This window comes from Odocoileus virginianus, chromosome 18, assembly GCF_023699985.2.
Source record: "Odocoileus virginianus isolate 20LAN1187 ecotype Illinois chromosome 18, Ovbor_1.2, whole genome shotgun sequence".
Taxonomy (NCBI): domain Eukaryota; kingdom Metazoa; phylum Chordata; class Mammalia; order Artiodactyla; family Cervidae; genus Odocoileus; species Odocoileus virginianus.
In genome coordinates this window covers 3,378,472-3,405,098 of record NC_069691.1, presented here as the reverse complement: position 1 = coordinate 3,405,098, position 26,627 = coordinate 3,378,472, and the positions used below count along the sequence as shown (strand labels likewise).

The 26,627-nt window shown below is 44.9% G+C and overlaps 1 protein-coding gene across 6 annotated transcripts in view; it reads left to right on the top strand.

Moving 5' to 3' along the window:
* Window positions 1-26,627, top strand: part of RUSC2 (RUN and SH3 domain containing 2) — a 60,582-nt gene that overhangs the window by 25,036 nt on the left and 8,919 nt on the right. For 2 of the 6 annotated variants that reach the window (XM_020880470.2, XM_020880471.2), the window contains one exon: window positions 22,602-24,698. The exons of 1 other annotated variant lie outside the window; for it this stretch is intronic. In XM_020880470.2, the coding sequence (XP_020736129.2) occupies window positions 22,670-24,698 (2,029 nt within the window). In that variant the 5' untranslated portion in view covers window positions 22,602-22,669. Of the gene's footprint in view, window positions 1-13,989; window positions 14,451-22,601; window positions 24,699-26,627 lie in introns of those variants that run through there. 3 more of the 6 variants (XM_020880472.2, XM_020880476.2, XM_020880477.2) reach the window with 3 other exon arrangements.

The following is a 26,627-nucleotide window of genomic DNA, read 5'->3' as shown; positions in this document are numbered from 1 at the left end:
ACCAAAATCCATGCTCTGAATCATTACAGAACCTAGGCTCCTGAGTATTCTGGGCCCAGGCAAGAGCCTTGCCACCTGCTTTAAATGTTTTTAAAGTAAATATCAGTTTGCTCTCACTTTAGTCTTAGAACCAAAGCAAATACAGTATTGGGTACGCAGAAATGGGCTTCGCTGCTGCCTGCTAATAAGGCAGTCCCAGTGCTTTTACCAAGCGTCGGGAGCTGGACTTGGAGACTGTTATTTCAAGTCCATTGGAAAATAAGTCACATCTGGGAAAAGGCTTTTGACTTGACTGAGGAGTCTCGGGGACTATGATCCCTCTGCTGAGACTCGGGTGAGACTAGAACATAGTTTCCCAGGAAGCAAGGCTTTGATGGTTTCTAGCAGTCCTGCTGAGGGTGGAGTGTGTTTGAATGAGAATGTTTCCTTGAAGGGCAGCTAGGCGGCTCTCTCCTCTTTCTCCTACCTCCCCCACCCTGTCTCCACAACTGGCTTATGGTAATTCAATCTAGATTCTTCTCATAGCCTACTTCTCTGTGCATATGTGGCCTTTTATTTACAGCTTTCGAGAGTCTGATTGGAGAGCAGCTTACCCGCCCCACACGACTCAGTCCTCTGCCATGGGGGAGGGGAAGCAGAAAACATTCTGGCTTCGCTTCCTAGAGGCTAGAAGCCAAAAGGAGCAGCCAGAGAAGAGCAAAGGGTTGACCACACTGAACAGTGGGGAAGCATAGGGACCTTTTCGTCCCAGCTAACTTGCTTCTGCAAATATACAGTTGAGAGCTGTCCCCCGAGTAGAGCAGCCCGCGCTGGACCGTTCAGCACTCACCCCTGGCTCGCTGTCTCTGTCTTGGCTTCCTGCTCCTTGCTGCTCTCCTGCACCTAGCATTAGGAGGCTCTGTCTCTCTGTCTCTTTATCCACTGCTGCATCCTCCACCCCCTCCATCTGAAGAACTCAACCTGTCAAGGTAGGAATTGACTCCTAATTCTCTGTAGTCCCCCCTCTCTCCCTAACCTACAGCCTCAGAAGAGGTAGATTTACAGCAAGTTCTCAGTCCTTAGAGACTTCTAACTGTGGCAGTTAGAAGTCGGGCACTTGAAGTATAGGGGGGTGGTGTGTGTGTGTGTGTTTCTGTGTGTGTCTGTGTGTATCCATGTATTTATGTTGAGAGGGAGGACGTTTATTAGCACACTGCATAGGGACCTTCCCTTGGGCCCAAGGTTTTAATTTGGCTTAGTTTATAATTAGAGTTGAAAGGTACCTTAAGAAGTTATCTGATTTAGCCTCCTGCCTCCAAACAGGTACTATGAGTTGAGCTAAGAAGGGAATCAAATGATTGATCTAATGGAGAAGGGCATGCACTTGCTGGCTGGATTACTGGAAGAGAATATTTTTCTAGGTGTAATCCCATTTGAGCATTTGTTCCAGAAACTGGAATAAAGCTGAGTTGACTATCATGGTATTTCTATGGAATAAAGGAAAGACACCCTTTACAGCTCCATGAGAGTCAGTGGTTTCTAGATTATTCTGTTCTTGGGTATAATTCCTAGTGCTGCACTCTCCTCACAACTGAGCCTGAGAGGTAAAAGACTTGGAACTTGTTGGGGGTTTCACCCCAACATATTCTGTCTGTGATTTTTTGTTCCATTAAAGGCACCTACATATTTCCAGTTCATAAGGGAGGAGATAGGCTTTTGGCCACCTGATGTGAAGAGCCAACTCATTGGAGAAGACCCTAATGCTGGGAATGATTGAAGGCAAAAGGAGAAGAGGGCTGCGGAGGATGAGATGGTTAGATAGCATCACCGACTCAAACGACATAAGCAAATTTCGGGAGATAGTGAAGGACAGGGAAGCCTGACATCCTGCAGTCCATGGCGTCACAAAGAGTCAGACATGACCTAGCAACTGAACAATAACAAGACTTGGGAGAAAGGAGATAAAGCCACACCAGGTGGTCCTAGGAAAGAGCCCATTCTGTTGTACTTCAGAGTCAGGCCTCTTCTAGAGTCTGTTTGATTTTGGGGGGTGGACTTTTAGCTGAACCTTTCTGTAACATATTTGAGAAGCCAAACGCAAAGCAAGCTCTGTGCTTCTAAAGAAGACTCTACATTAGGGAGGCCTGATAAGGAAGCAGCTGGGTGTGTCTGGGACAGCCTTTCAGGCTAGGCCTCTTCCAGCACACGCCCAGCACACTGACTGGCCTCACTTGGAGTCCAAAATAACTTAATGCCAGTTCAGAGCAGTGGCCTCCTCTGCTCGGAGCAGCTACACACAGCCTGGAGGAAAGACAGACGTGCTCCTGGGCACTGGCAGCTATTCCGTTTGTGGACTCGGACTCCTGATGTCACAGCCTGGTGCTCTCAGGCAGCTAACAGCCTGTTTATTCTCTCCTTGCCACTCAGCCCAGAGACTGCAGGAATCACTATGACCACCGATTCTTAAATCTCCAGATTCTTTCAGCATCTCTCATACAGTTCAGTGAGAAGTACTTGTCTTAGAGGAAATTTAGTGTCCATCAAATCTCATGGCCTATAAAGACATAGAACCTTAGTAGGCATGGGGGTGATTATACAAACTGATTTTTCTGAATTCACTTAGAAAGTTATTTTCTGTGAAGTAAGTCTGCTGTTGATGCAGTTAATTGACATCTTTTTCCTAGCCTATCTGACTTGAGAGTCATGAAGTAAAAACGGTGATTTCTCGCAGTTTTCGTTTCACTCCCCATTTCCGCGATCCCTACCAACCGTGCTTAGTCTTGCCTTTGCCCAGAGATCTTCAGAAGTTTTTCATATGAGCCCTAAGTTCCCCTGGAAGCCTTTGGGGGGCCCCTCTGAAGTGGAGAGAGGGAGTTGGAGTGTATGGGGCTTTAGGCCTTCCCTGCTTCAACCAGAGTTGTTCTATGTATTGGGGCTGAGAAAGTCTGAAACCACTGCTCTGACCCTTACCTTACATCCTGAAACATCTTTCTGCTGCCCGAGCCCTCCAAAGAGACATGTTGGCAATGATTTTACCAAAATTATGAGCCCCTCAAGTTGAGCTCTTACCCCTAAACACCCAGCGCAGTGCTTTGTACCCAGCAGAAGTGTGTGCAGTGGATACTTACGACTTGTTTATTTGATTGACTGATTGACTCTTGAGATGATATTAATTCATGGCCTTGGTTGGGATGCTTCTCCCTCAGAGAAAAGAGTATATGGTAAATCATGGTTTATTTTTATTCAATATGATTTGGGCACTTATGACCTTTCCTATTGGAATCACTCATGCAGTCTGAGGCAAAAACATGGCCAAAAGGAGTTACCTAATATAGGTTGTTTCTGGTGTAGAAGATACCTGACTAGGTCAACACAGGCAAGTACTTCCTGCTAATGTCCAAAGAAAAGTGTCCTGAGGTGAAAGGTAAGCAGAGCGATTGGGAAAGTCTAGGGACAGAAATGTATTCGGATCACATGGTCTTATCTATTTTTCAGTACTGCTTTCACTAAAACTTACCTGCCTGATAGTTTCCAAAACGACTCAATGTCTTGATTATGAGAAATACAGATCTTTTTATTTGCTAAACTATACTTAAAACACTGTCCAAGCTGTTTATCTATAGCCTCCAGTATATATCTACCTATCTTTTGAAGGAGAGGAGGGCTTTATTTTGTTTTAAAACATTTACATTTTATAAAAGTTATATACATGTGTATATACATATATACATATATATATGTATATATATATATATATAGTTTTTAAAAAGCCAAATAGTAAAAAAAAGAACATTAGTGGGACAACTGGCAAAATCCTCACAATCTCCAACTTCAGATAATAATACTGTATTCAGTGTTGATTTCCTTGTTTTGGCAAATGCACCATGACTATATAAGATGGTAACATTAGGGGGTGCTGGTTGAAAAGACATAGGGATACACTCCTAACTATCTTTGTTACTTTTCTGAAAATTATTCCAAAAATAAATAGTTAATTTGAGGACTTCCCTGGTGGTCCAATGTTGAGAATCTACCTTCCAATGCAGCAGATGCAAGTGTGATTCCTGGTCAAGAAAGTAAGGTTCCACACGCTGCAGGCCAACTGGGCCCACATGCCACAACTAAGACCGGATGCAACTAAATAACTAAAAAAAAATTTTTTTTAATGATTAAGTTTGAAAAGTTTGTACACAACAATAAAAATCTTCACACAAAAAAGAGCCAAATCATGCCAAATCTGAGATAATGACCATCAAAATCAATAATACCCAGCAAGAGATTATGACCCACTGAATGTTTTTTAAAAAGCCAAGAATCTATACAGATACCAAAAAAATAAATAGGAAGGAAACAGGAAATCTTTCTCATATTGGAATGCCAGCTAATAAATGTAGGAGGAATAATAGAAAGAAAATCATCATTTTTCAACCATCACAGTAAATAACTATTAATAATTCAGGTAAAATCTTCAATGGATGCTGGTATTTTTAAAGAGTAACAACAAGGCATTACATTTCTATAAAATGTTTATAATTTATAGAGCATTTTCACACAGTGTTTTGAATAGGCTACCATTCAGATCTATAGCAAGATGTTTTATCTCCCCTTAGCCTCCATATCCTTTTTTCACCTGGCAACTCCCTATAGCATAGCCTGGTTCAGGCATAAGAATGCTCAGCAGCGAATGATTATATTCAGGTATGTTTTATTTTCACCTCCCCTGGATCTTTCTAATAATTTCTTACTAACTGCTTATCTGTGAGAATTTATCCTTTATTTAAAACATTTTACCCATAGCTGATTTGTGTTCTGTCTCTGATGTTCTTAATATTTGAAGTTCTTGCAGTTTAAATCTATTATTTGTTGTTTTCTGTTATTCATTCATAGTATCTTGTTTCCATGTATCTTTGATGCAGATTAATTTTTGCATACTCCTTAATTTTGAGAATTCTGTCGGCTTAAGCTGGAGATATTTTTCTCCAAAAGTTTGGAGGAACAATCAACCCTGGATCACATGAGCTTGCTTCAAGGGTCTCAGCCTAACTTGGGTTTAGCTATCCCTTGCCTTTCTAGTGTCCCAAGGCTTGCCATTCTGACCACAGTAGAAATGCTTGTGCAAACCACATAAAATCTGTCGACATGCAAGATGTGACCACTTGCAATCTTCACTCTCACTTTGCAATCTTCACTCTAGGATCATGCCTGTGGAGATAAACGGTAGTGCAGTACTTACTGAAGACATGGCTGCTCACTCATCTCTCCATCCTTAGTGTGAAAATGGAAAGAAATGAGGGGTTAAGAGAGATCTTGGCCTTGAAGATTTATTTACTCAGCACTTTGCTAAGGCTTAACTTTTTGGTTTTCATCTTCCTTCCTTCCTTGCCTCTTATCAAATATGCTATTCTCTTACAAACAATAAATGCCAGTGAGGGTGTGGAGTAAAGGGAACCCTCTTACACTGTTGATGGGAATGTACATTGATACAGCCACTATGGAGAACAGTTTCAAAGTTCCTTAAAAAACTAAAAATAGAACTACCATATGACCCAACAACCCCACTCCTGGGCGTATACCTGGAAAAAAAAAATGTAATTCTGAAAGATACATGCACTGCAATGTTTATTGCAGCACTGTTTACAGTAGCCAGGACCTGGAAACAGCCTAAGCATCCATCAACAGAGGGATGGATGGGGAAGATGTGGTACGTGTATATAGTGGAGTATCAGCCATAAAAAGGAATTAAATTGTGCCATTTGCAGAGACATGGATGGACCCAGAGACTGTCATACAGAGGGAAGTAAGTCAGAAAGACAAATATTGTAGATGATCTCATATATGTGGGAGCTAGAAAAATGGTGCAGATAACGTGTTTACAAGGTAGAGATGAGACACAGATGCAGAGAACAAACAGATGGACACCAAGAGGGGGAAGGGGAGGAAGGATGAACTGGGAGATTGGGATTGCCATGTATACACATGTATAAAATAGATAACTAATGAAAACCTACTGTATAGCCCAGGGAGCTCTACTTAATGCTCTCTGGTGACCTCAGTGGGAAGGAACTCTAAAAGAGGGGCTACATATATACGTATAACTGATTCACTGCACTGTACCACAGAAACTAACACAGCATTGGAAAGCAACTATACTCCAAAGAAAATTTAAAAATAAATAAATGACTAAAAGAACCGATTTTAAAAGTTTAAGGAAAAAAAAAAGCTATTCTCAGGCTAAGCTAACCTTCTGAAAGCTGACTTGAGTCCAGCTAGCCCACTGGGCTTGGCATCCAATAGCTTTACCGAGCAAACATCGGTGGTGCCCTACTGAGTGCCAATTCTGGGCTCAGAATTACTTATCAAGATATAAGACAGAAAAAAAAAAAAGATATAAGACAGTCCCACTCTTCAAAAGTGTGCTGTCATCAAGAGATAAATAACAATGAAATGGCCAAGACTTGGTACCAAATGAGTTGTGTAGACAGTTGATATTGAAACAGTTCAGAATAAAGACTTTCATGATAAAGAAAAGCTTCCAGACATGGTAGAATTTGAGCTAGATCCTTTAAAAAGAAACAAAAGCAAGGACAATGGAGCATTCCAGATATCTTCCCAGTGGAGTGAGCCAAAATTCAGAATAAATTTGTCGTGTATTGGAACATGGTTGGATAAGTAGGAAGGAGCTTTGAATACCACGTTAAGGAATTTGGATTATCCTGTAGGCAGTGGGGGGCCACTAACAACTTTTTAGTAGTAAGGTGAGGACACCAATATTGAGGCAGTACTTTGGGGAAATTAGTCATGTCAGTAGGATAGCTGGGAGGAAAGAGCCAGAATGAAAGCAAGAAAAGTGATTAGAAGACTGTATGATAATTCGGAGGAGCGGTGCCTGCAGGTCTGAACTCAGATGATAGAAGTAGTGACGGGAACTCGAAAGCAGTGTAACAAGTAGTTAAGAACACTGACTCTGGAGTCGGACGGTTCTGTGTCTAAATGCCAGATCAGATGCTATTGACCAAGTTACCTTTTGTTGTTGTTGTTCTGTTGCTAAGTCGTGCCCTGCAGCACGCCAGGCTTCCGTGTCCTTCAGCATCTCCGAGAGTTTGCTCAAACTGATCAGGTTACCTTAGGAAGGTCATTTAATATTCCTGAGCCTCAGACTTCTCATCCATAAAATAGAGATAATAATACTTAGCTTAGAGAGTGGTTATATGTATAAAGTGAGACAATGTTTAAGTGCTCAGCATGCGGGCTTCCCTGGTGGCTCAGTGGTAAAGAATCTGCTTGCCAAGTAGGAGATGCAGGTTCAACCCCTGGGTGAGGAAGATCCCCTGGAGAAGGAAATGGTATTCCACCCCAGTCTTCTCACCTGGGAAATCCCGCGGACGGAGGAGCCTGGCTGGCTACAGTCTTCTTCGGTTGCTGAGTCGTCTTTGACTCTGCGACCTCATGGACTGCAGCACGCTTCCCTGTCCTTCACCATCTCCCAGAGCTTGCTGAAACTCATGTCCATTGAGTCAGTGATGCCATCCAACCATCTCATCCTCTGTCGCCCCCTTCTCCTCCTGCCCCCAATCTTTCCCAACATCAGGGTCTTTCCCAGTGAGTCAGCTGTTTGCATCAGGGGGCAGAGTATTGGAGCTTCAGCTTCAGTACAGTCAGTGGGGTCACAGAGTTAGACACAACTTAGCAACTAAACAACAGGTGCTTAGCATAATAGTTGGGATGTGGTAAGAGCACAGTAAACTAGTAGATCAGGGCCTAAAACACTGGAAGGAAGACACTGGTGATTGAACGTGAAGAAAGAGTCCAGATAATTCCCATGTTTTCAGTGTTGTGTCAGTTCTGTTCAGCTGCTCAGTTGTGTCTGCCTCTTTGTGACCCCATGGACTGCAGCACGCCAGGCTTCCTTGTCCACCACCAACTCCCAGAGCATGCTCAAACTCGTGTCCATAGAGTCGGTGATGCCATCGAACCCATCTCATCCTCTGTCGTCCCCTTCTCCTCCTGCCTTCAATCTTTCCCAGCATCAGGGTCTTTTCCAATGAGTCAGTCCTTCACATCAGGTGTTCAAGGTATTGCAGTTCCAGCTTCAGCATCAGTCCTTCCAATAAACATTCAGGACTGATTTCCTTTAGGATGGACTGGTTGGATCTCCTTGCAGTCCAAGGGACTCTCAAGAGTCTTCTCCAACACCACAGTTTAAAAGCATCAATTGTTCGGCGCTCAGCTTTCTTTATAGTCCAACTCTCACATCCATACATGACTACTGGAAAAACCATAGCTTTGACTAGATGAACCCTTGTGGACAAAGTAATGTCTCTGCTTTTTAATATGCTGTCTAGGTTGGTCGTAGCTTCTCTTCCAAGGAGTAAGTGTCTTTTAATTTCACGGCTGCAGTCACCATTTGCAGTGCTTTTGGAGCCCAAAAAAATAGTCTGTCACTGTTTCCATTGTTTACCCATCTATTTGCTATGAAGTGATGGTTGAGTTTTAAGTCAGCTTTTTCACTCTCCTCTTTCACTTTCATCAAGAGGCTCTTTAGTTCTTCTTTGCTTTCTGCCATAAGGGTGGTGTCATCTGCGTATCTGAGGTTATTGATATTTCTCCTGGAAGTCTCGATTCCAGCTTGTGCTTCATCCAGTCCAGCATTTCTCATGATGTACTCTGCATATAAGTTAAATATGCAGGGTGACAATATACAGTCTTGATGTACTCCTGTCCTGATTTGGAACCAGTCTGTTGTTCCATGTCGAGTTCTAACTGTTGCTTCTTGACCTGCATACAGATTTCTTAGGAGGCAGGTCAGGTGGTCTGGTATTCCTATCTCTTGAAGAATTTTCCACAGTTTGTTGTGATCTACACAGTCAAAAACTTTCGTGTAATCAATAAAGCAGAAGTATATGTTTTTCTGGTCTTCTCTTGCTTTTCGATGATCCAGCGGATGTTGCCAATTTGATCTCTGGTTCCTCTTCCTTTTCTAAATCCAGCTTGAATACCTGGAAGTTCACAGTTCACATACGGTTGAAACCTGCCTTGGAGAATTTTGAGCATTACTTTACTAGCATGTGAGATGAGTGCAATTGTGCAGTAGTCTGAGCATTCTTTGACATTGCCTTTCTTTGGGATTGGAATGAAAACTGACCTTTTCCAGTCCTGTGGCCACTGCCGAGTTTTCCAAATTTGCTGGCATATTGAGTGCAGAACTTACGGCATCATCTTTTAGGATTTGAAATAGCTCAATTTTGTATAATGGTAGTTTAAAGAAAGCTGATTTGAAATAGAAAAATCAGTTTGGTTTTTTTTTTTTTTTTGATTGGTTGGTTGGTTTTTGTTTGGGGGGGCCGCACCACGCTGAGTGGAAGATCTTAGTTCCCCAACCAAAAATCTAACCCGTGCCCCTTGCTGTGGAAGCGCACAGTCTTAACCATTAGATCACCAGGGGAAGTCCCTCCATCTGCGGGAGTAAGAAGTACCCTAGTGGGCTATTGGAGATTTGATTCTGGAAGTTCAGGAAGAATGAATATTTGGAAATCAATAGAATACTGGGAAGGGCTAAACACTTCTCAGGTTGAAAAAATTTCAGGTCTGAGCTCAACTGTGAATCTATATTTAAATATAGGTCAGGTATTGTTGTATTAAACAATGAAGAAAGAATGATCTAAGAAGAAAAACTAGGAAGCCAAAGGAAAAAGAGGGTTTCAATAGCAGAGGGTGGATAAGTGTCAGGCAATTTAAATATTATGAGCTTAAAAGTTAGAACTGCTTTTAGGCAGTTCAAGTATTACTAAAAAGAAGACCGACTTCTGATTGTTTAAGAAATAATTAAGGAGAAAGAATTAACATAGTCCATCCTTCTAAGAATTTTGGTATTAAAAAAAAACAGACGGAAGAGGGAATTGTCTGAGATCCTAGGGTTGACGTGGCAGTGATACCCTCTATTTTCTAGTACACCTGAGTTTCTGCCACCCCTACCCCCACCCAGTTCCTGAACCTTTAGAGATTCTGCCTCTGTGGTGCTAAACAACATTGTTCACTGCTGCAGTTTCTTTTTGTAACAGCTTTATTGAGACATAACAGATATCTGTTTCATCATTTAAAGTATACTATTCAGTTGCTTCCCTGGTAGCTCAGATGGTAAAGAATCTGCCTGGGTCCAATCCCTGGATTGGGAAGATCCTCTGGAGGAGGGCATGGCAACCCACTCCAGTATTCTTGCCTGGAGAATCCCATGGACAGAGGAGCCTGGCAGGCTGCAGTCCATGGGGTCACAAAGAGGTGGACATGCCCGAGAGACTAAGCACACATTCAATTGTTACTAGGATATTCACAGGTTGGGCAACCACCACCATAATCTGATTATGAACATTTGCATCATCCCCCCAAAAAATCCTGTACCCAATAACAATCACTCACCATTTTCCCTTTTCCCAAGTCCCTGGAAGCCACTCCAGTAATCTACTTTTCATCTCCATAGATTTGCCTAGTCTAGGCATTTCATATGAAAAGGGCTTCCCTGGTGAAATGAAGTCAAACAATACATGGCCTTTGGTGTTGGGCATCTTCCACTTAGCATAATGTTTTCAAGGTTCATCCACATTGTAGCATATTCCACTACTTCATTACTTTTTATCACCAAATAATATTACATTTTATGAATATACCACATTTAATTTAATCCATTCATCTGTTAATAGTTATTGGGTTGTTCCTACTTTTTGGCTATTATAAATAATACTGCTATGAACATTCATATATAAGCTTTTGTGTGAAGATAGATATGTTTTCATTCCTTTAGGGTATATATCTAGGAGTAGAATTTCTGGGTCATATGGTAACTCTGTGTTTAATGTTTTGAGGAACTACCAGACTGTTTTCCAAAGTGACTGAACTATCGTACAATCCTCCCAGCAGCATATAAGGGTTCTAATTTCTCCACATCATCAATATTTGTTATTGTCTGCCTTTTTTATCTATCTTTTCTAGTAGGGGGAAGTGGTATCTCATTTTACTTTTGATTTGCACTTCCCTGATAACTTATGATATTTGGTATCTTTTCATGTGCTTATTGACTATTTGTCTCCTTTAGAGAAATGACTGCTCAGATCCTTTGCTCATTTTTAAATTGGGTTATATATCTTTTGTCGAGTTATAAAAGTACTTTATGTATTCTGGATAGAAGTCCCTTATCAGATATATGATTTGCAAATGTTTTCTTCCATTCGTTGAGTTGTCTCCCCCCGCCTTTTTTTTTCTTTTCACTATCTTGATTGTGTTCTTTAAAGCACAAAATTTTTAAACTTTTATGAAGTCCAACTTATCTGTTTTTTCTTTTGTCACTTGTACTTGTGGTATCATGTCTAAGAATGCATTATGTAACTCAAGATTATGAAGGGTCATTCCTTTCTTGCTACGCTTTCTTTTAATAGACCTTTTCTCCCCCTTATGAACAGCAGGGGTCTTCTCTGTCAGCCTTTGGAGTCAGCTCTGCCCACCACTTATTTCATTTACACTCACTCCTTTTGGACTACGCTAATTCAACAAGACTTTGACTCACCACCTTCTGCAATCTAAACACTGCTAGTATTATGAGAAACACAAAATAAAAAATGGTACTATCTCAAGCTCTGGATATTGGGAATCCAAAGATGAGTATAACTTGGACTTTGCTATCTAAAAGAGCTATTAAGGCGGATATGCCAAAAAAAAAGAGCATAATCACGTCAAATAACAAGTGATTTACTTAATCAAAACCTCTCATGAACTGATGTTAGTTTCCAATGAAGTTTGCCTCAGTATACAATGAAACGAGAAAAATAATGGCTTTGTTTTTTTAATGAAGTGATGAAAATAACTGATATAAGGGTTTGTTGTTGTTGTTGTTATTGTTTAAATGATCTTACTTGGCAGTATAAGAAATTGGCGGCCTGTATTGACCCCCTGGCTTTTGTGGGATTTTTTTCTTGTCTATAAAATCAACAATCTGCAATCACAGTTCAGTAGACAAAAGTCATTTCTGGCTTCAAGGTGATCAGTGAAGACTTGATGCAGGAGTTGACCTGGGCCTTGTAGGTTTTGGATAATTCCTTACAGGTTTAGTCAAGTGTAACAGGCAGGAGAATCTGAACAAAGACAGCTGAGTGGAAAGAGCTTGTGAGACAGGTTTGAAGGACTACATGAATGGAGGATGGAAAGTAAGGTTGGATAGAAAGGGAGTAGACAGACAAGATGGAGGGAACTTGAAAGCCAAAGTGAGGAGTTTGAACTTGATTCTCTAGGTATTGGATAACAATAAAAGGGGCAGGAAGAGTGAATGTTGACTAAAGATAAGACTTCGGGGTCATAAATCTGGCAGTACTAAGTAGGAAGTAAATTGCAGGTGAGAAGACTAGTTAGGAGGCATTGTGGCTTATAATGTGATGGTATTTATAGTTTGTTTCTAGTCAGAAAAAAAACTGATCTTCTCATCAAAGCCTTATAGATCTTTGGTAGTAATTGGTAGAAAGTAGGTGATGATGTAGTCTGTGATGTGGTGAATAAGTTAAGCACTGAAAATATATGGTAGCTGCTACCTGCTGTAGCAACTGGAAACATTTTCAGAGTAAATGGCTTTCCAGTGCACCGCTTAGCCTCAGGGAAATTTCAGGGACAAAGGCCCTGGGTCCAGGGCTCCAGCTGCAGCTCTAAGCACTGGTTGAGATTGACTTTGCCCCTGTCTCAGCTGCTTATCCAGCCTCCTTTGAGGTCTGTTCCAGCAGGGGGAGAGGGAAGCACAGTGATACCTTCCAACATCCCAGAGGGGACCACTCATGGCTAGTTTTATGAACAGCAGCCTCCCTCTCTCCTTTTTTCTGCTTTGTAGGATCATGGGGCCGTGGCCTCTCAAACAGGTCAAGGTCGGAGATAGGTTTGAGGGGTCTTTAGCCACCTCTCTCTAACTCAGCTCATCTCAGCATAACATCAGTGGGCACTTGAGTCTCATAGGGAATAGAAGCAACAATAAAGGGCAAGAAAGGACGTCTCTTCTAGATCCTGAGTGGTGGCTGACGTGGTCCTGGCCAGTCAGGACCTAAAAAGAAGACCTAAGCCTTCTTTTTAGGGCCTGAAAATCCAAGGGCTTGGCTGTGGAGTCCAGATAGTGGTCCATACTGGAAGGAGCCCTGTGACAGCTAGAGCTTGAGGGCCAAGCCCAGCTTGAGACCATCCGTGTTCGGGGATGCCCGTGGGCGGCCCTGGCACGAACCGGACAGAGACACTCTGCTGCTGACGGGGCACCGGGCTCCGGCTGTGGCTTCTCCGCTGTTTCCTGATTCCCGAAGGACTGGCCCAGGACCTAAGGGTGGAGTAGGGAAGGGGTGGAGAGCTCTGCAGGGCTTCAGAAGGAACCGAGGTTCCTCTCTGGCCTGGGGGAGACCACTCCTTCCCGTTAGCCTTCCTTTCTCTAGGAAAACAGACTTCCTGCTCCCTGGCCTGACCAAATGGACATACCCACAGGCCCAGCTGGTCCCTGCTCAGCACTAACCAAAAAGTGGTGTAGGCGAGAGGGGGAGGGATTCTGCTCCAGCCACACCAACAGACCCTCTGAAGATCCAGGGAGCTGAGCTGGACCCTGTGGTAGGAAGGGGCCTGCAGCCCACTTGATCCTAAGGCTCACTACCACTCGTTGTATAGAAGCCCACCAATGCCCCAGTCTCTCTCTCTCTTCTGTTTTCCTGATTCAGATCCCATTTCTCTGAAGAAGAACACCCTAGATAGCCTAGTGTCAAGTCTAGGAACTTGGTGTTACTGCTGGTGGAATGATGACTGGTCCCAGAGCCTCCCTCCGGGCCTGCAGGAACCCCCTCCCCGGCTGGCTGCTCCACCCTGAGGCTAGTCTGGAATCCTAGTGAAAGGAAAAGGCTGGAAAACAAGGAGTCATTCAGAGTGGGTGAAAAGAGGAGGGAGAGGTTTTCTGGCTGAGATCGAAAAGGAGGGGCCTGAGGAAGGAAGGAAGCTCCCAGCCTCCTCCAGACCTTTTCCCTGAGACTCCTAGGAATGAGAGGAGCCGGCCCTGCTCACCAGGCTTCTCTTTGCCACTGGGGGAGTTCTCGCCTCGCAGCGCTGCCTGCCCTCTGTGGCTGACTCCCTTCTCTGCCCTCCCCCTTCCCCAGGCTGGCGGGCCCGCAGGGACTGCCAGGCAGGGAGGCTGAGCGGCTGCACTGTGGGCATGCCTGTTCCTTCCCTCCCCCCTTCCCGGAGCAGCAACGTCACCGCAGCACCAGCGGCAGCGGCACGGATACTGGGCTGGGATTGCGCAGCCTCCCTGCATTAGCAACGATGCCATTGTATTAGCAGAAATCAGATCTTAGGAAATCAGCCCACTTGCCCCTGTGCGGGCCGGTGGAACAGTGCCTCAGCTCCAGCTGTCAAGATAGAGCTTGGTGGGAGTGCCGCGGAACAGAAGCCTTGGGATTCAGCTAAGGCACCTTACAGAGGTATGGCTCAGCGGAGCTGGGGGGAGGGGCAGGACAGGGACGCTGGGACAACCGACCAGCACATTTGGGCCCTGGCTTCTGAGGGTTGGCTTTGTCTTTCCGAGAGGGAGAGAGAGCGAGCGAGCGAGCGAGCAGGAGAGCAAATGTTAGACAAGCTCATCCATGCACACTTTCGGGCTGTGGTGCAGAGATGGGAAGAACAGAGGCTGGGGCTGATGCTATTTTGCGGAGAAGATCCCCTTCTTCCTTTCTGAGCATTTCTAATGAAGCTGCTATAGTGTGGGTCAGGAGAGAGGGAGTCAGAGCTGGACACAAAGGCTTAATGAGAAGAGACACCCGTACCGCTCCTGCAAGTTTATGATGGAGACCTGCAGGGATCCGCTCAGCCTTCAAGAGCAGGCACTGGGAAGGGGAAGCATCGAGCCCATCTTGTCCATGTACATACATACATGCACACAGACACGCATACCACATCTTCTGGTGCTGCAGGAGCCACGAGGCTACAGATAAGGATGGAGTAAGAAAGAATGTCGACCAGGAGGCTCCACATTATAGGGAGAGAGAGGATGTAATGCCTAGGACACCTGACCTGTTATCATTGGCCTTCTTATACAGGCTTAGATTTCTAATAAGAGCAGACCTAAGGATAAGTCAATACACCCAAATCCACCCTCCTGCTCTCCCCCCTTCAGTCCTGTCCAAGAGCGAACCCAGACAGGAAAAGGCTTAGCAGTCCTACTGAGTCTCCCCATCAGACCTCAAGTCAAGGTCAGATTGCTGGAGAATAACAACTGAGTATCACTCTCTTCCCCTCCTTCTTCAGAGGGCAAAAAAAAGAGGGAAGGGGTTCTATGACTAGCAGAAAGATGCTAATGACCAAAGACAAGGGAAACCTTTCTCTGGAGTTTAAAACTTCTTCCTGCAAAGAATTAACCCAGAATTCTATTGCTGAGAAGATAGAATTCTTTAAATTCCCCCTCTCCATTGGATCACCTTGGTGGAGGATTCAAAAACATACACTATTAGAAGTCAGTAGTTCCATATTGTGCAAAATGTGATTGGGTAGGGTAATACATTGGGAAATTGTGGGAAGGTATTAGTTCCCGGGAAGCATCTAGGAATGTGAACTGTGGTGCAAGGGAAAAGGGTATTGAGGACTGTGAATGGGACAGAGAGATGTGAGCTGGAAACTGGAACAGGAGGTAGGATTAAAGAGTGTTATTAGAGCCTGTGGCATTAATATGAAAGGGACTATGGGTTCAAAGACTAGCAAAGTGGGTAAATACAAACTGTGTAAATGGAAACTATGAGTCCCGGTGGCTCAGATGGTAAAGAATCTGCCTGCAATGCAGGAGACCTGGGTTAGATCCGTGGGTCAGGAAGACCCCCTGGAGAAGGAAATGGCAACCCACTCCAGTATTCTTGCCTGGAGAATTCCATGGACAGAGAAGCCTGGTGGGTTACAGTCCATGTGGTCGCAGAGTCAGACACAACTGAGCCACTAACACATTCACTTTCAAGTAGAAACTAAAGTGTGAGTCTATCCAGGAAAAAGTAGGAAGTGTCTGCGTTGGTAGCAGGGTAAATGTAGGGACTTTAGAAAGAGGGTGTGACCCTGATCATTTTCTGAGAGGCAGTTGTAGTGGAAAGAATTAAGAATTGAGCAGACCTGGGTTTGCGTCCATCTCAGCCACATAATTATGGCAAACTGTTTACACTTACTAAGCTTCAGTTTTCTCATCTGTAAAGTGGGGGTGGTTATGTCTACTTTAAAGGATTATGGTGGAATTAGAGATGCTGTATGTCAATCACATTGAGTGTAAGTGCTCAGTAAACGATCCCTAATAAACAGCATTATGATGATTGGCCAAGAGAGACCTATTTGTGATGAGACCCAGGAAGGGGGCTCTTGTGGAAAGCTTTCCCTAACTGTGGGGATCCTAGACCTTGTAACTTTACGCTGACTGAGCCCACCACTTCTCTGTCCACCTGTTAGACAGAGCTGAGAGCTTCCTTCCACTTCCTTCTGGGTTCTCGATTCCCCCCACCTCCATCTCTCATGTCTCTCCATCTCACCAGGGTACAGAAAGAGACTGGAATGCACTCTCCCATCTCACTGTTTTCTCTTCACCTTTCTTAGAGCTCATGGGCCACAGTATTAAGCTTGTCTTCTTATAGAACATGACACTCTCAGGGGAGAAGTCTAAGAGAAATGCTCTTAGTAAATGTGTTCTGTGGTAATTGAAATCAAGTCATATATGCCATATACTCTCATTACATTCCTAACTGATGAAGAAAAAAGGTCAAAAGTTATGATTCCTGACTCCTGTCTTAATCCTGTCATTTATCCCCTGAGAGTTCTTGGGCAAATCATTTCTTTTTTCTAGGTGTTGATTTCCTTATTTATTTATTTATTTTTAAATGAAGTAATCTACCTGCTCTGGTGTGTTGTTAGGATCATTGAGATGATATACATAAAAAGTGAAGTCGCTCAGTCATGTCTGACTCTTTGCAACTCCATGGACTGTAGCCTACCAGGCTCCTCAGTCCATGGAATTTTCCAGGCAAGAGCACTGGAGTGGGTTGCCATTTCCTTCTCCAGGGGATCTTCCCAACCCAGGGATTGAACCCAGGGTCTCCTGCATTGAAGGCAAACACTTTACCATCTGAGCCACCAGGGAAGCTTTCGATATACATAAAAAGTGCTTTGTAACAGTGTGAACGTATGGGGCCAGAGCGTGAGTACTGAGACTTGTGAGATGCCTGTAGAACCTTGCCTTAGTTGGCTGGACTAGAGTTATCTGTGGAGAAACTATTGCCAAGACTTCCTCTGGTCATGTGGAGATCAGGAAGGAGTAAGACTTTCTCTGAGATACAAAAATGTAAAATAAAATGAAATCAGCCAGTGAAAGAGCTTTACACTTAAGATAGAATGCAGCACAACCTTAATATAAAAGCGAAAACTATACAACATTTATTTAAAAAATAAAAACAGGAAAATTTCTTGGGATAGGCAAAGATTTCTTAGAACACAGAAAGCTTTAACTATAAAGAAAAAAAAACAGATAAATGGAACTTCATAAAATTAAAACTTCAATTAATTAAAAATACCATTAAGAAAACAAATGAGCAAGCCACATTTGAGAAGAAGCCACTTAAAATATTCTCAAGATGTGTATTTGACAAAGGACTCATATCTAGAATAAATTTTAAAACTCCTACAACTCAACAATAAAAAGACAAACAAGTCAATTTTTAAAATGGGTAGAACAGGAGTCAGCAACTCACCTACCATGCCTACTGTGTTCCAAGCACTATGCGTGGGTTCTAGGGACAAGGGGTTAACTATATCCCAGTGTCTGACCTCAAGGAACCGCACTCTAGTCTAGGGACAGATACGTAAACATAACATAGTAAACTGTCAGCGCCCTCCTGCCTGAGGTTCTCCATCGCCCTCTACATCCGTTTGTGCTTCATCCATGATTCAGAGTCGACTTTCCAGGCTCTGTGAATTGCTGTGTTTCTTTATTTGAATGTGTATATGACTCCCAGTCAGTGGTTTTATGGGTCAGGCAAATTCTTCTGTGTATATATTTGAAAATGGTGCTTTGAAAGGGGAATGGTGGGGGTGGGGAACGGAATTCCCTGGCGATCCATTGGTTAGGACTTTGTGCTTTCACTGCTGAGGGTGCGGGTTCCATCCCTGGTCAGGGAGCTAAGATCCCACCAGCCATACAGTGCAGCCAAAAAATAAAATGGGGATGGGGGTGGTATTCATCGAAGGGCAAGTGATGGCCGTGGCCCATAGGTAATCCTAACATTACTGCTGTGTGTACAAGAAAGTTCTTTGTGCTCCATTTAGTCCAGGCCTCAAATTATGGCCTGGACCCTGGGGCAACCTAGTACTATATTTAGGGGGATGTCCCCTCCCCTAGCCCTGACCAACAGTATCTGTAGTGCTTAAAGGAAAAAAGCGCTTTAAAAGCTGTTCAAGTTGTATACATAACAGATACTTATTTTTAGAAAATATAGAGGAAACAGAATAAAATTTAAAATAATCCAGAATCACTCAACAGCGATAAGCACTGTTAACATTTTGTTGTCAAGTCCACAGGTTGTGCATGCATAGATTCAACCAACTGGGGATCAAAAATATTCAAGAAAAAAGGATTCCAGAAGTTCCAAAAAGCTGTACTTGAATTTGACATGTTCTGGCAACTATTTAAGTAGTATTCACATTGAGTGAGTGAGTGAGTGAAGTCGCTCAGTTGTGTCCAATTCTTTGCGACCCCATGGACTGTAGCCCACCAGGCTCCTCCCTCCATGGGATTCTCCAGGCAAGAATACTGGATCGGGTTGCCATTTCCTTCTCCAGGGGATCTTCCTGACTCAGGGATCAAACCCGGGTCTCCTGCATTGCAGGCAGATGCTTTAACCTCTGAGCCACCAGGGAAGCCAAGTGATCTGAAGATGATTTAAGGTAAACTGGAGGACATTTGTAGGTTATATGCAAATACGGCACCATTTTATCTAAGGGATCTGAGCATCCTTGGCTTTTGGTACTGTGTATGCTTTCAAGTTTTCTTCCATGCATATTGCTCTGGTGTGAATGTCTGTGTCTCTCCTCTACCAACTCCACATTAGGTCTTGAGAGTAGAGCCCTCCTAAATGAGACTAGTGCTTTTATAAAACAGAAAGACCCCTTGTCCCTTACGCTGTGTGGGAGGTGCCAGGAATGAACCAAGAAGTGGGCTTTCACCAGAATGCAGCCGCGCTGGCACCTTGATCTTAATCTTGGACTTCTTGGCTTTCAGAGCTATGAGAAATACATTTCTGCTGTTTATAAGCCATCTGGTCTGATGTATTTTGTTATAGCAGCCTGAACAGATACAGACATATATTTATTTACAATAATGGTGTCATACTGTACATATTGTTTGTAATCTGCTATTTTCACTTAATCTTTTGTGAATATTTTCTCAAGTCAATAACAGGGAAATTAACACAACATTGTTTTAATGATACTATGTTCTCTACTTTTCGAATTGGTTATTATTGGAATTTTAGGGTGTTTCTAACTTTTTGTTATCCTTGTGGCATATATTAAAGTATTGGGTTGGCAATAAAGTTCATTCAGGTTTTCCCATAATGTTGTATGAAAAACCCTAGAGAACTTTTTGGCCAACCCAATATTTGAGACCAAAGTTTCCTTGGCAAAGGAAGAGAGAGATGGGAAAGAGTGAAGGGGAAATTATCTCATGTACCTCATAGCAAAATTTCCTAAAAATCCTCTTTATCCCTCTCTACAAAAATCCCAATACTTCAAGGCAGCTCTTCCTCTCTTGTTCTCATCTTATCTGTGCAAATACGCATTCCTCTCCACTGCTAATACTGGTTCCCTTCCTTCGCTCTCCTTCAATCTTCCCATAAACCTTAATCTTTTTTCCTATTTAATTTTTTTTAAATAACAGCTTTATTAAGATATAATTCACATACCATAAAATTCACCCTTTTATAAAATTGAGATATAACTCACTTTCCATAAAACTCTGGAGTTTTGGTTTTATTCACAGACATGGGTAACCGTCACCACTGGCTGACTTCAGAACATTTTCCTCACTCCCAGAAGGAAGCTCCACACTCACTAGCAGTCACTCCCCATTTTCCACTCTCAGTCCCTGGTAACCACTAATCAACTTTCTGTTTCTGTGGATTTGCCTATGCCGGACATTTCATGTGAAGGGAATCATATAACATCATGCAAAGAATCCTTGTATGACTGACTCATTTCACTTACCTTTTTGCAGTTCAGACATACTGTAACATATATCAGTACTTCACTCCTTTTACTGGTAAATAATATTCCATCATCTATACCATGGTATATCTGTTCATCAGTTGATGAACATCTGGATTGTTCCCACTTTGGCTACTGTGATTAGTGCTACTGTGAATATTTGTATACAGGCTTTTGCGTGAACATATGTTTTCATTTCTCTTGGGTATATACCCAGGAGTAGAGTTTCTAGGTCATATTATAACTCTATGCTTAACATTTTGAAGAACTGCCAGGCTGTTTTTCCAAAGTGACTGTCCCATTTTACAATGTCTTCAGCAATGTTTGTGGGTTGCAATTTCTCCACATCCTCGCCAGCATTTGTTATTGTCTTTTATCTTAGTGAGAGTGAAGCAGTATCTTGTCGTGATTTTTATTTCTCTAATGACTAATGATGTTGAAACTCTTTTCATGTGCTTATTAATCATTTGTATGTATTCTTTGGAGAAATATCTATTCAAGTTCTTTGCCCAATTTTTAATTGGGTTACATGGTTTTTATTGTTGGGTTATATATTGTTTATATATTCTGATTCTAAGTCTCTTGTCAGAAACACAATTTGCAAATATTTTCTCTCATTCTCTGGCTTGTCTTTTCACTTTTTTGATCGTGTCCCTTGGAGACTCAAAGGTTTTTTATTTTTATGAAATCTACCTTATCTGTGTTCTCTTTTATCACTTGTTCTTTTGGTATCTTATCTAAGAAGTCATCCAATAATAATCTTAACCAAAGGTAATGAATTTACTCCCATATTTTCTTCTGTAGCTCTTAGTCTTGTGGCTGATTTAGCCTCTCTGGTTTCTGCCCTTCTGCCTGTCTACTTCTTACCCTAGTCAACACACAAAGGCTTGGAAGTCCAACAGGGGAGCCTTCCTCTCAGAAAGGAAAGGGGGAAGAAAGATGGTGAATACTTGCTTTTTAATTTTAATGTAATTTAACTTAACACAAATAACATATTTTAATAGTGTCTGTCATACATATATTTATTAGCCATTTGAATGTTTTCTTTTATGTGTTGCCTGTCTGTGTCCTTGAGCATGTGTGACTTGCCTGACTCTTTACTGTGCTCCATGTGAAGAGCTCTGATCCTGTGATCTAAATGAGTTACACTTTTAAGAAATTAGTGGTATAAGGGTTCAGCCAAATGATGGAGAACTTGGCCAGTGAGGGATTTAGACTCATTGTAGGTAGAGGAAAATGGCAGGAATGACAAGGGAAAGAAGAGAAATGAATGACTTAGGAGAGATGAGGTATGAGAAGTCTGAGCAAGTGAAGGCTTTGAGGACCTGACCGTGTGAGCACAGGAGATAGAACTTGAGGGGGCCATTCTGCCGTGGCCCAGCCAGGGGACCAGAGAAGCCCGGAGCGGGCTCTGTGCGGAGAGCTTGACCTCAGCCCATCAGAGGTAAAATCAGGAAGAGAAGATGTTTTAGGGGACCCTCATAGGGAAGGTTCTAGCTAAAACTGGACAGAACTGGGGCACTTCAGAAGATCTGTTCCCTGAGCTAGCTAAATATTAAGAATATATTATGCCTCGTGTTCACCAAGGCTTACCTGATGTTGTGCTGGAGTCATACAAAAAATATAAAAACAGACCCCACACTGGGAAGGAAGAGGATGGCATCAGCCACACTGGAAGTCTGCTGCCTAAATCAGTCTCTATTCAGGAAGCTCTAATACAGTAGTAGGAAGATTGAGGATCCTTGCCCACAGCCAGTCAGAGTGGGACAGGTATTCTGGGGCTCAGGAGGGGAAAGGGGGCCCAAGATGACACAGGCATCTAGTGATATAGTACATTAAAAATTACTTTTCTTGCAAAATTATAGCTTATTGCTGTGCATACCTGACGTATTATTAGTGATGTCCCGTCATCTGTAAGTGTGTGTGCTGTAGCTGTGTGTAAGACAATTCCGTGGCTCCTTTGCCTAGCACCCTCTCAGGCATCTCAGGTGGTGTTTTCTTAGTTATGTCATCATTCATACTTCTTTTTGGACTCAGGAATGGTCATTGTTTACTGCTGAGAAAGAGGAGAATGGGCTGTCCCTGAGATTCCCCAGACCTTCAGAGGTGGCATTAACAGGGGCCTGGCCTTTTGTTGGAGTGGATGCATGGTGAACTTGCAGAGAAGGGGGCACTTGAGAGCTGGCCCTGTGCAATGAGGCCATGTACCCCATTGGGCTGAGTCGTCCAGCTCCATGTTGACTGAATCTTTCTTCCTCTTGGGCTCTTCGCCATCTGCAAATGACGTGGGCAGGGGCATGTCCCTGACTTCGGGGAGGTGACATTAGGTTCCCTTTCTTTCCCTCTCTCTCCAGGTACCAAGCTCTCCTGATGACATGTGTTCTGCCCCTCTGGGCTCCAGGGGCAGCGTCTGGTGCTGTTGATGCCCCTGTTCGAACTTTCCAGAATGGATAGTCCCCCAAAGCTGACTGGAGAGACCCTCATCGTCCACCACATCCCCCTGGTGCACTGCCAAGTCCCAGACAGGCAGTGCTGTGGAGGGGGAGGTGGAGGTAGCGGGAGCACAAGACCCAACCCCTTCTGCCCACCGGAGCTGGGCATCACCCAGCCCGATCAGGACCTCGGACAGGCCGACTCTCTGCTGTACAACAGCCTGCAGTCCGCTCCAGGGGGCTCTTCACGGTCTGCTGACAGCACCAAGAGCCGGGGTCGGGATGGAAGAGGCCCCGGGGCCCCTAAACGACACAACCCCTTCTTGCTGCAGGCAGGCGTGGCGGAGCCGGGACTTGGTGACCTATATGAGGATAGCATCAGTGCCAGTGCCGCCCAGCAGTCCTTCCGCCTGCACGGGGCTGGCCAGCCCACCTTCCATCTCTCCTCTTCCCAGCTGCCGCCGCCGGGCCCCAGAGTGGGCAGGCCATGGGGGGCGGCGCGTAGCCGAGCCGGAGTGGTGGAGGGGCAAGAACAGGAACCAGTGGCCGTCTCGGATGCCCTGCACGGCAGCGCCGGCCGCTGCCGCCGGCCAGAGCCGGAAGCTGAGGCCATGGAGCTGGATGAGTGGGGGGGGCCCGGTGGGAGTGGCAGTGGGGGTGGGGCCGGCGACACCGCCGGCTTCTCCTTTGACCAGGAGTGGAAGCTCAGTTCCGATGACTCCCCAAGGAACCCCAGATGCTCGGGCTCGGGCCCCCAGCACTGCCGCTGCAGCAGCACCTCCAGCCAGTCCGAGGCGGCGGACCAGTCCATGGGCTACGTGAGCGACTCCTCCTGCACCAGCTCAGACGGCGTGCTGGTCACCTTCAGCACCCTCTACAGCAAGATGCACGGCAACGCCCGTGCCAACCTCAACTCTGCCCCACAGTCCTGCAGCGACTCTTCCTTCTACAGCCACTCGGACCCTGGCGCCTTCTACCTGGACCTGCAGCCCTCCCCAGCTGAGTCGAAGATGTCTTGTGAGTCCCACCACCCTGATAGCGGAGGAAGGGAAGGTGGCTATGGTTATCCTCACGCCTCGTCTCCGGAGCTTGATGCCAACTGCAACTCCTACCGCCCGCACTGTGAGCCCTGCCCAGCTGTGGCTGACCTCACAGCCTGCTTCCAGAGCCAGGCCCGTCTTGTCGTGGCCACGCAGAATTACTACAAGCTTGTCACCTGTGACCTGTCCTCCCAGTCCTCCCCAAGCCCAGCTGGCTCTTCTGTCACCAGCTGCTCGGAGGAACACACCAAGATCAGTCCTGCCCCTGGCCCCGGCCCAGACCCTGGCCCTAGCCAGCCCTCTGAGTATTACCTGTTCCGGAAGCCGGACGTCCAGCCAGAGGAACAAGAAGCAGTGGGCTCTGAGGTGGAAGCGGAGGCTCCCATGGGCCGCACGGTGATCGAGGGGCAAGTGTACACCAACACCTCGCCCCCCAACCTCAGCACTGGACGTCAGCGCTCTCGGAGCTACGACCGCAGCCTAGAACGCAGCCCGCCCGTCCGCTTGGGCTCTCTGGAACGCATGTTGAGTTGCCCAGTGCGCCTCAGTGAGGGCCCCGCCGCCATTACTGGGCCCAGTTCCCCACCTCGGCGGGTCACCTCGTTTGCCGAACTCGCCAAGGGCCGGAAGAAAGCTGCAGGCTCTGGCTCCCCTCCACTGCGAGCAAGCACTGGGGACTCTTCTCAGGAGTTCTCACTCATCCAAGAAGCCCAGCAAGACAGGGTGGGCCCCCCAGATGAGGGCACTCACTGTAGCCATAGCCTCCCACCCATGCCCTTGGGGCCAGGCATGGACCTGGTTGGCCCAGAGCCCTGGTCCACCAAGGTCTGTCAGGGCTCCCAGTCCAGTGAGATGCCACCCGCTGGCCTCAGAGCTGCTGGGCAGGGGCCCCTGGCCCAGCTGATGGATCCAGGGCCTGCTGTCCCAGGGAGCCCAGCCAACAGCCATACCCAGAGGGACGCAAGAGCTAAAGCTGACGGTAAGGAGCCTAGTGGCTGGAGAGTAGCAGGTTGTATGCATGGCCTCCTATCAGTAATAGGTCCTGCCAACCACCCCATCTCTACCACTAGAGGTTTCTCAGCCCAGACCCATCATCTTTCCAGTCCAGAGTATGTCCTCCAGTTATAATAGGGGGAGGAGGATAGGGAATAAAGCATACACCAAGGAGATGGAATCAGCAACTGAGAGATCGATGTATTGGGATAGCAGGTACTCAGAAGATTGTGACTCTAAGCCCGGGTGACTGGAGAGATGATGATACATGGATAGGGACTGCCAACACAGAAGTAGGTTTACTGGGAAAGGAATAAGGCCTGACCTCCATTTTGGACATCAAGGAATTTGCCGTGTTTAAGAGAAATGTCAAACAGACAAACCACACTGGGCGTCAGTAAGTTCATTCTTTGATCATTGATTATAGCCACTCTTCAAAGAACCTGAGACCTGACGCTTAACCTCTGAGCCTCCAGACCAGCTCTTCCCTATTTATTTCATTTCGCTTAAGTGATTATTTTATAAAGGCTCTGTGTTAAGTGGGTGCTGGTGATAGACGAGAGGGACAATATCTGTCCTCAAGGAATTCTGATGAAGGACGGAAACAGAAAAGGAATCACAATTAAAATGTAGAGGTGGCAATTGTATGGTACTGGTCTGTGATAGGAATACCTAAACAGACCAGAATGTCAGAGAAGGAGTGCTAACACAGTTTACATTTAAGCACAGTCTAGAAAAATGTTAGAGGAGTAGGCTTTGTGGAGACTTGTAAAAAGAACATTCTAGACTTATACAATAGTCTGTACAAAACCACAAAGGCACAGAGTATCTTGATGCTTTCTAGAAACTGCAAATAATTTAGTACAGCCATTGTAGAATGTGGATGGAACCATTAAAGGATTTTAATTAGGGAAATGGCATTTTTTGGTTTGTAATGGCATGTTTCGATTTGCATTTTAGAAAGATTACAGGTTGTTTGAATGGAAGCTGGATTAGAAAGGATGTCTCCCTGGAGGTCAGGAGACCACCATGATCAGAGTTATTGGAGTAAAAATAGTAGTTGAAGCTATGAGTGGTGAGAACATCCAGGGAGAATGTGTAGAGTTATAAAGGGAACAAGGGACAGAGCCCTGGGGATACAGTGATTGAAGGGTGAGTGGAGCAGTCCTCAAGGAAACAGAAAAATCAGCCAAGAAAATAGAGGGGAAACCAAGAGAGAGTGAAATCATAGGAACCAAAGAAGGTTTCAAAAAAAGATTCAACAAATAAGTTCTGAAAAGAAATCACTAGGATTAAGGCTGAAAATCCCCAAAGCAGCATTTGGGAGTGATGAGGGCAGAAGCCAGATCTCAGAGGGTTTGGAAGGAAAGGGGAGATAAAGCAGGGTAAAGATCGATTCTGGGGAATGTGCTGTCTGTGGCCTTAGGGCTTCCCTGTGGCTCAGGCAGTAAAGCATCCGCCTGCAATACAGGAGACCTGGGTTCCATCCCTGGGTCGGGATGATCCCCTGGAGACGGAAATGGCAACCCACTCCAGTATTCTTGCCTGGAGAATCCCATGGACAGAGGAGCCTGGCAGGCTACAGTCCATGGGGTCGCAAAGAGTCCGCCACAACTGGGTGACTGACACTTTCACTTTCCTCTCAAAGGAAAGGGGTTAAAAACCCATAAATGGTGCTATACCTGCTGTTTGGGAGATGGCAGCATGTCAGATGACTTCAGGCTCCTAAACACACATGGAGGAACTGCCCCAGAGATTCAAGAAGGTCTCTAGGGCAGAGGGGGCTCAGAATCGGCAGGGGTTGGCCAGAGTCTTCTCACACCCTTCTCAGACCGCAGTGCCTGATGGGTCTATCTGGGCACAGAGAGTGCTTGGCTGGCACTCGGAGGACAAGGTCAGTCCTGATCAGATATGG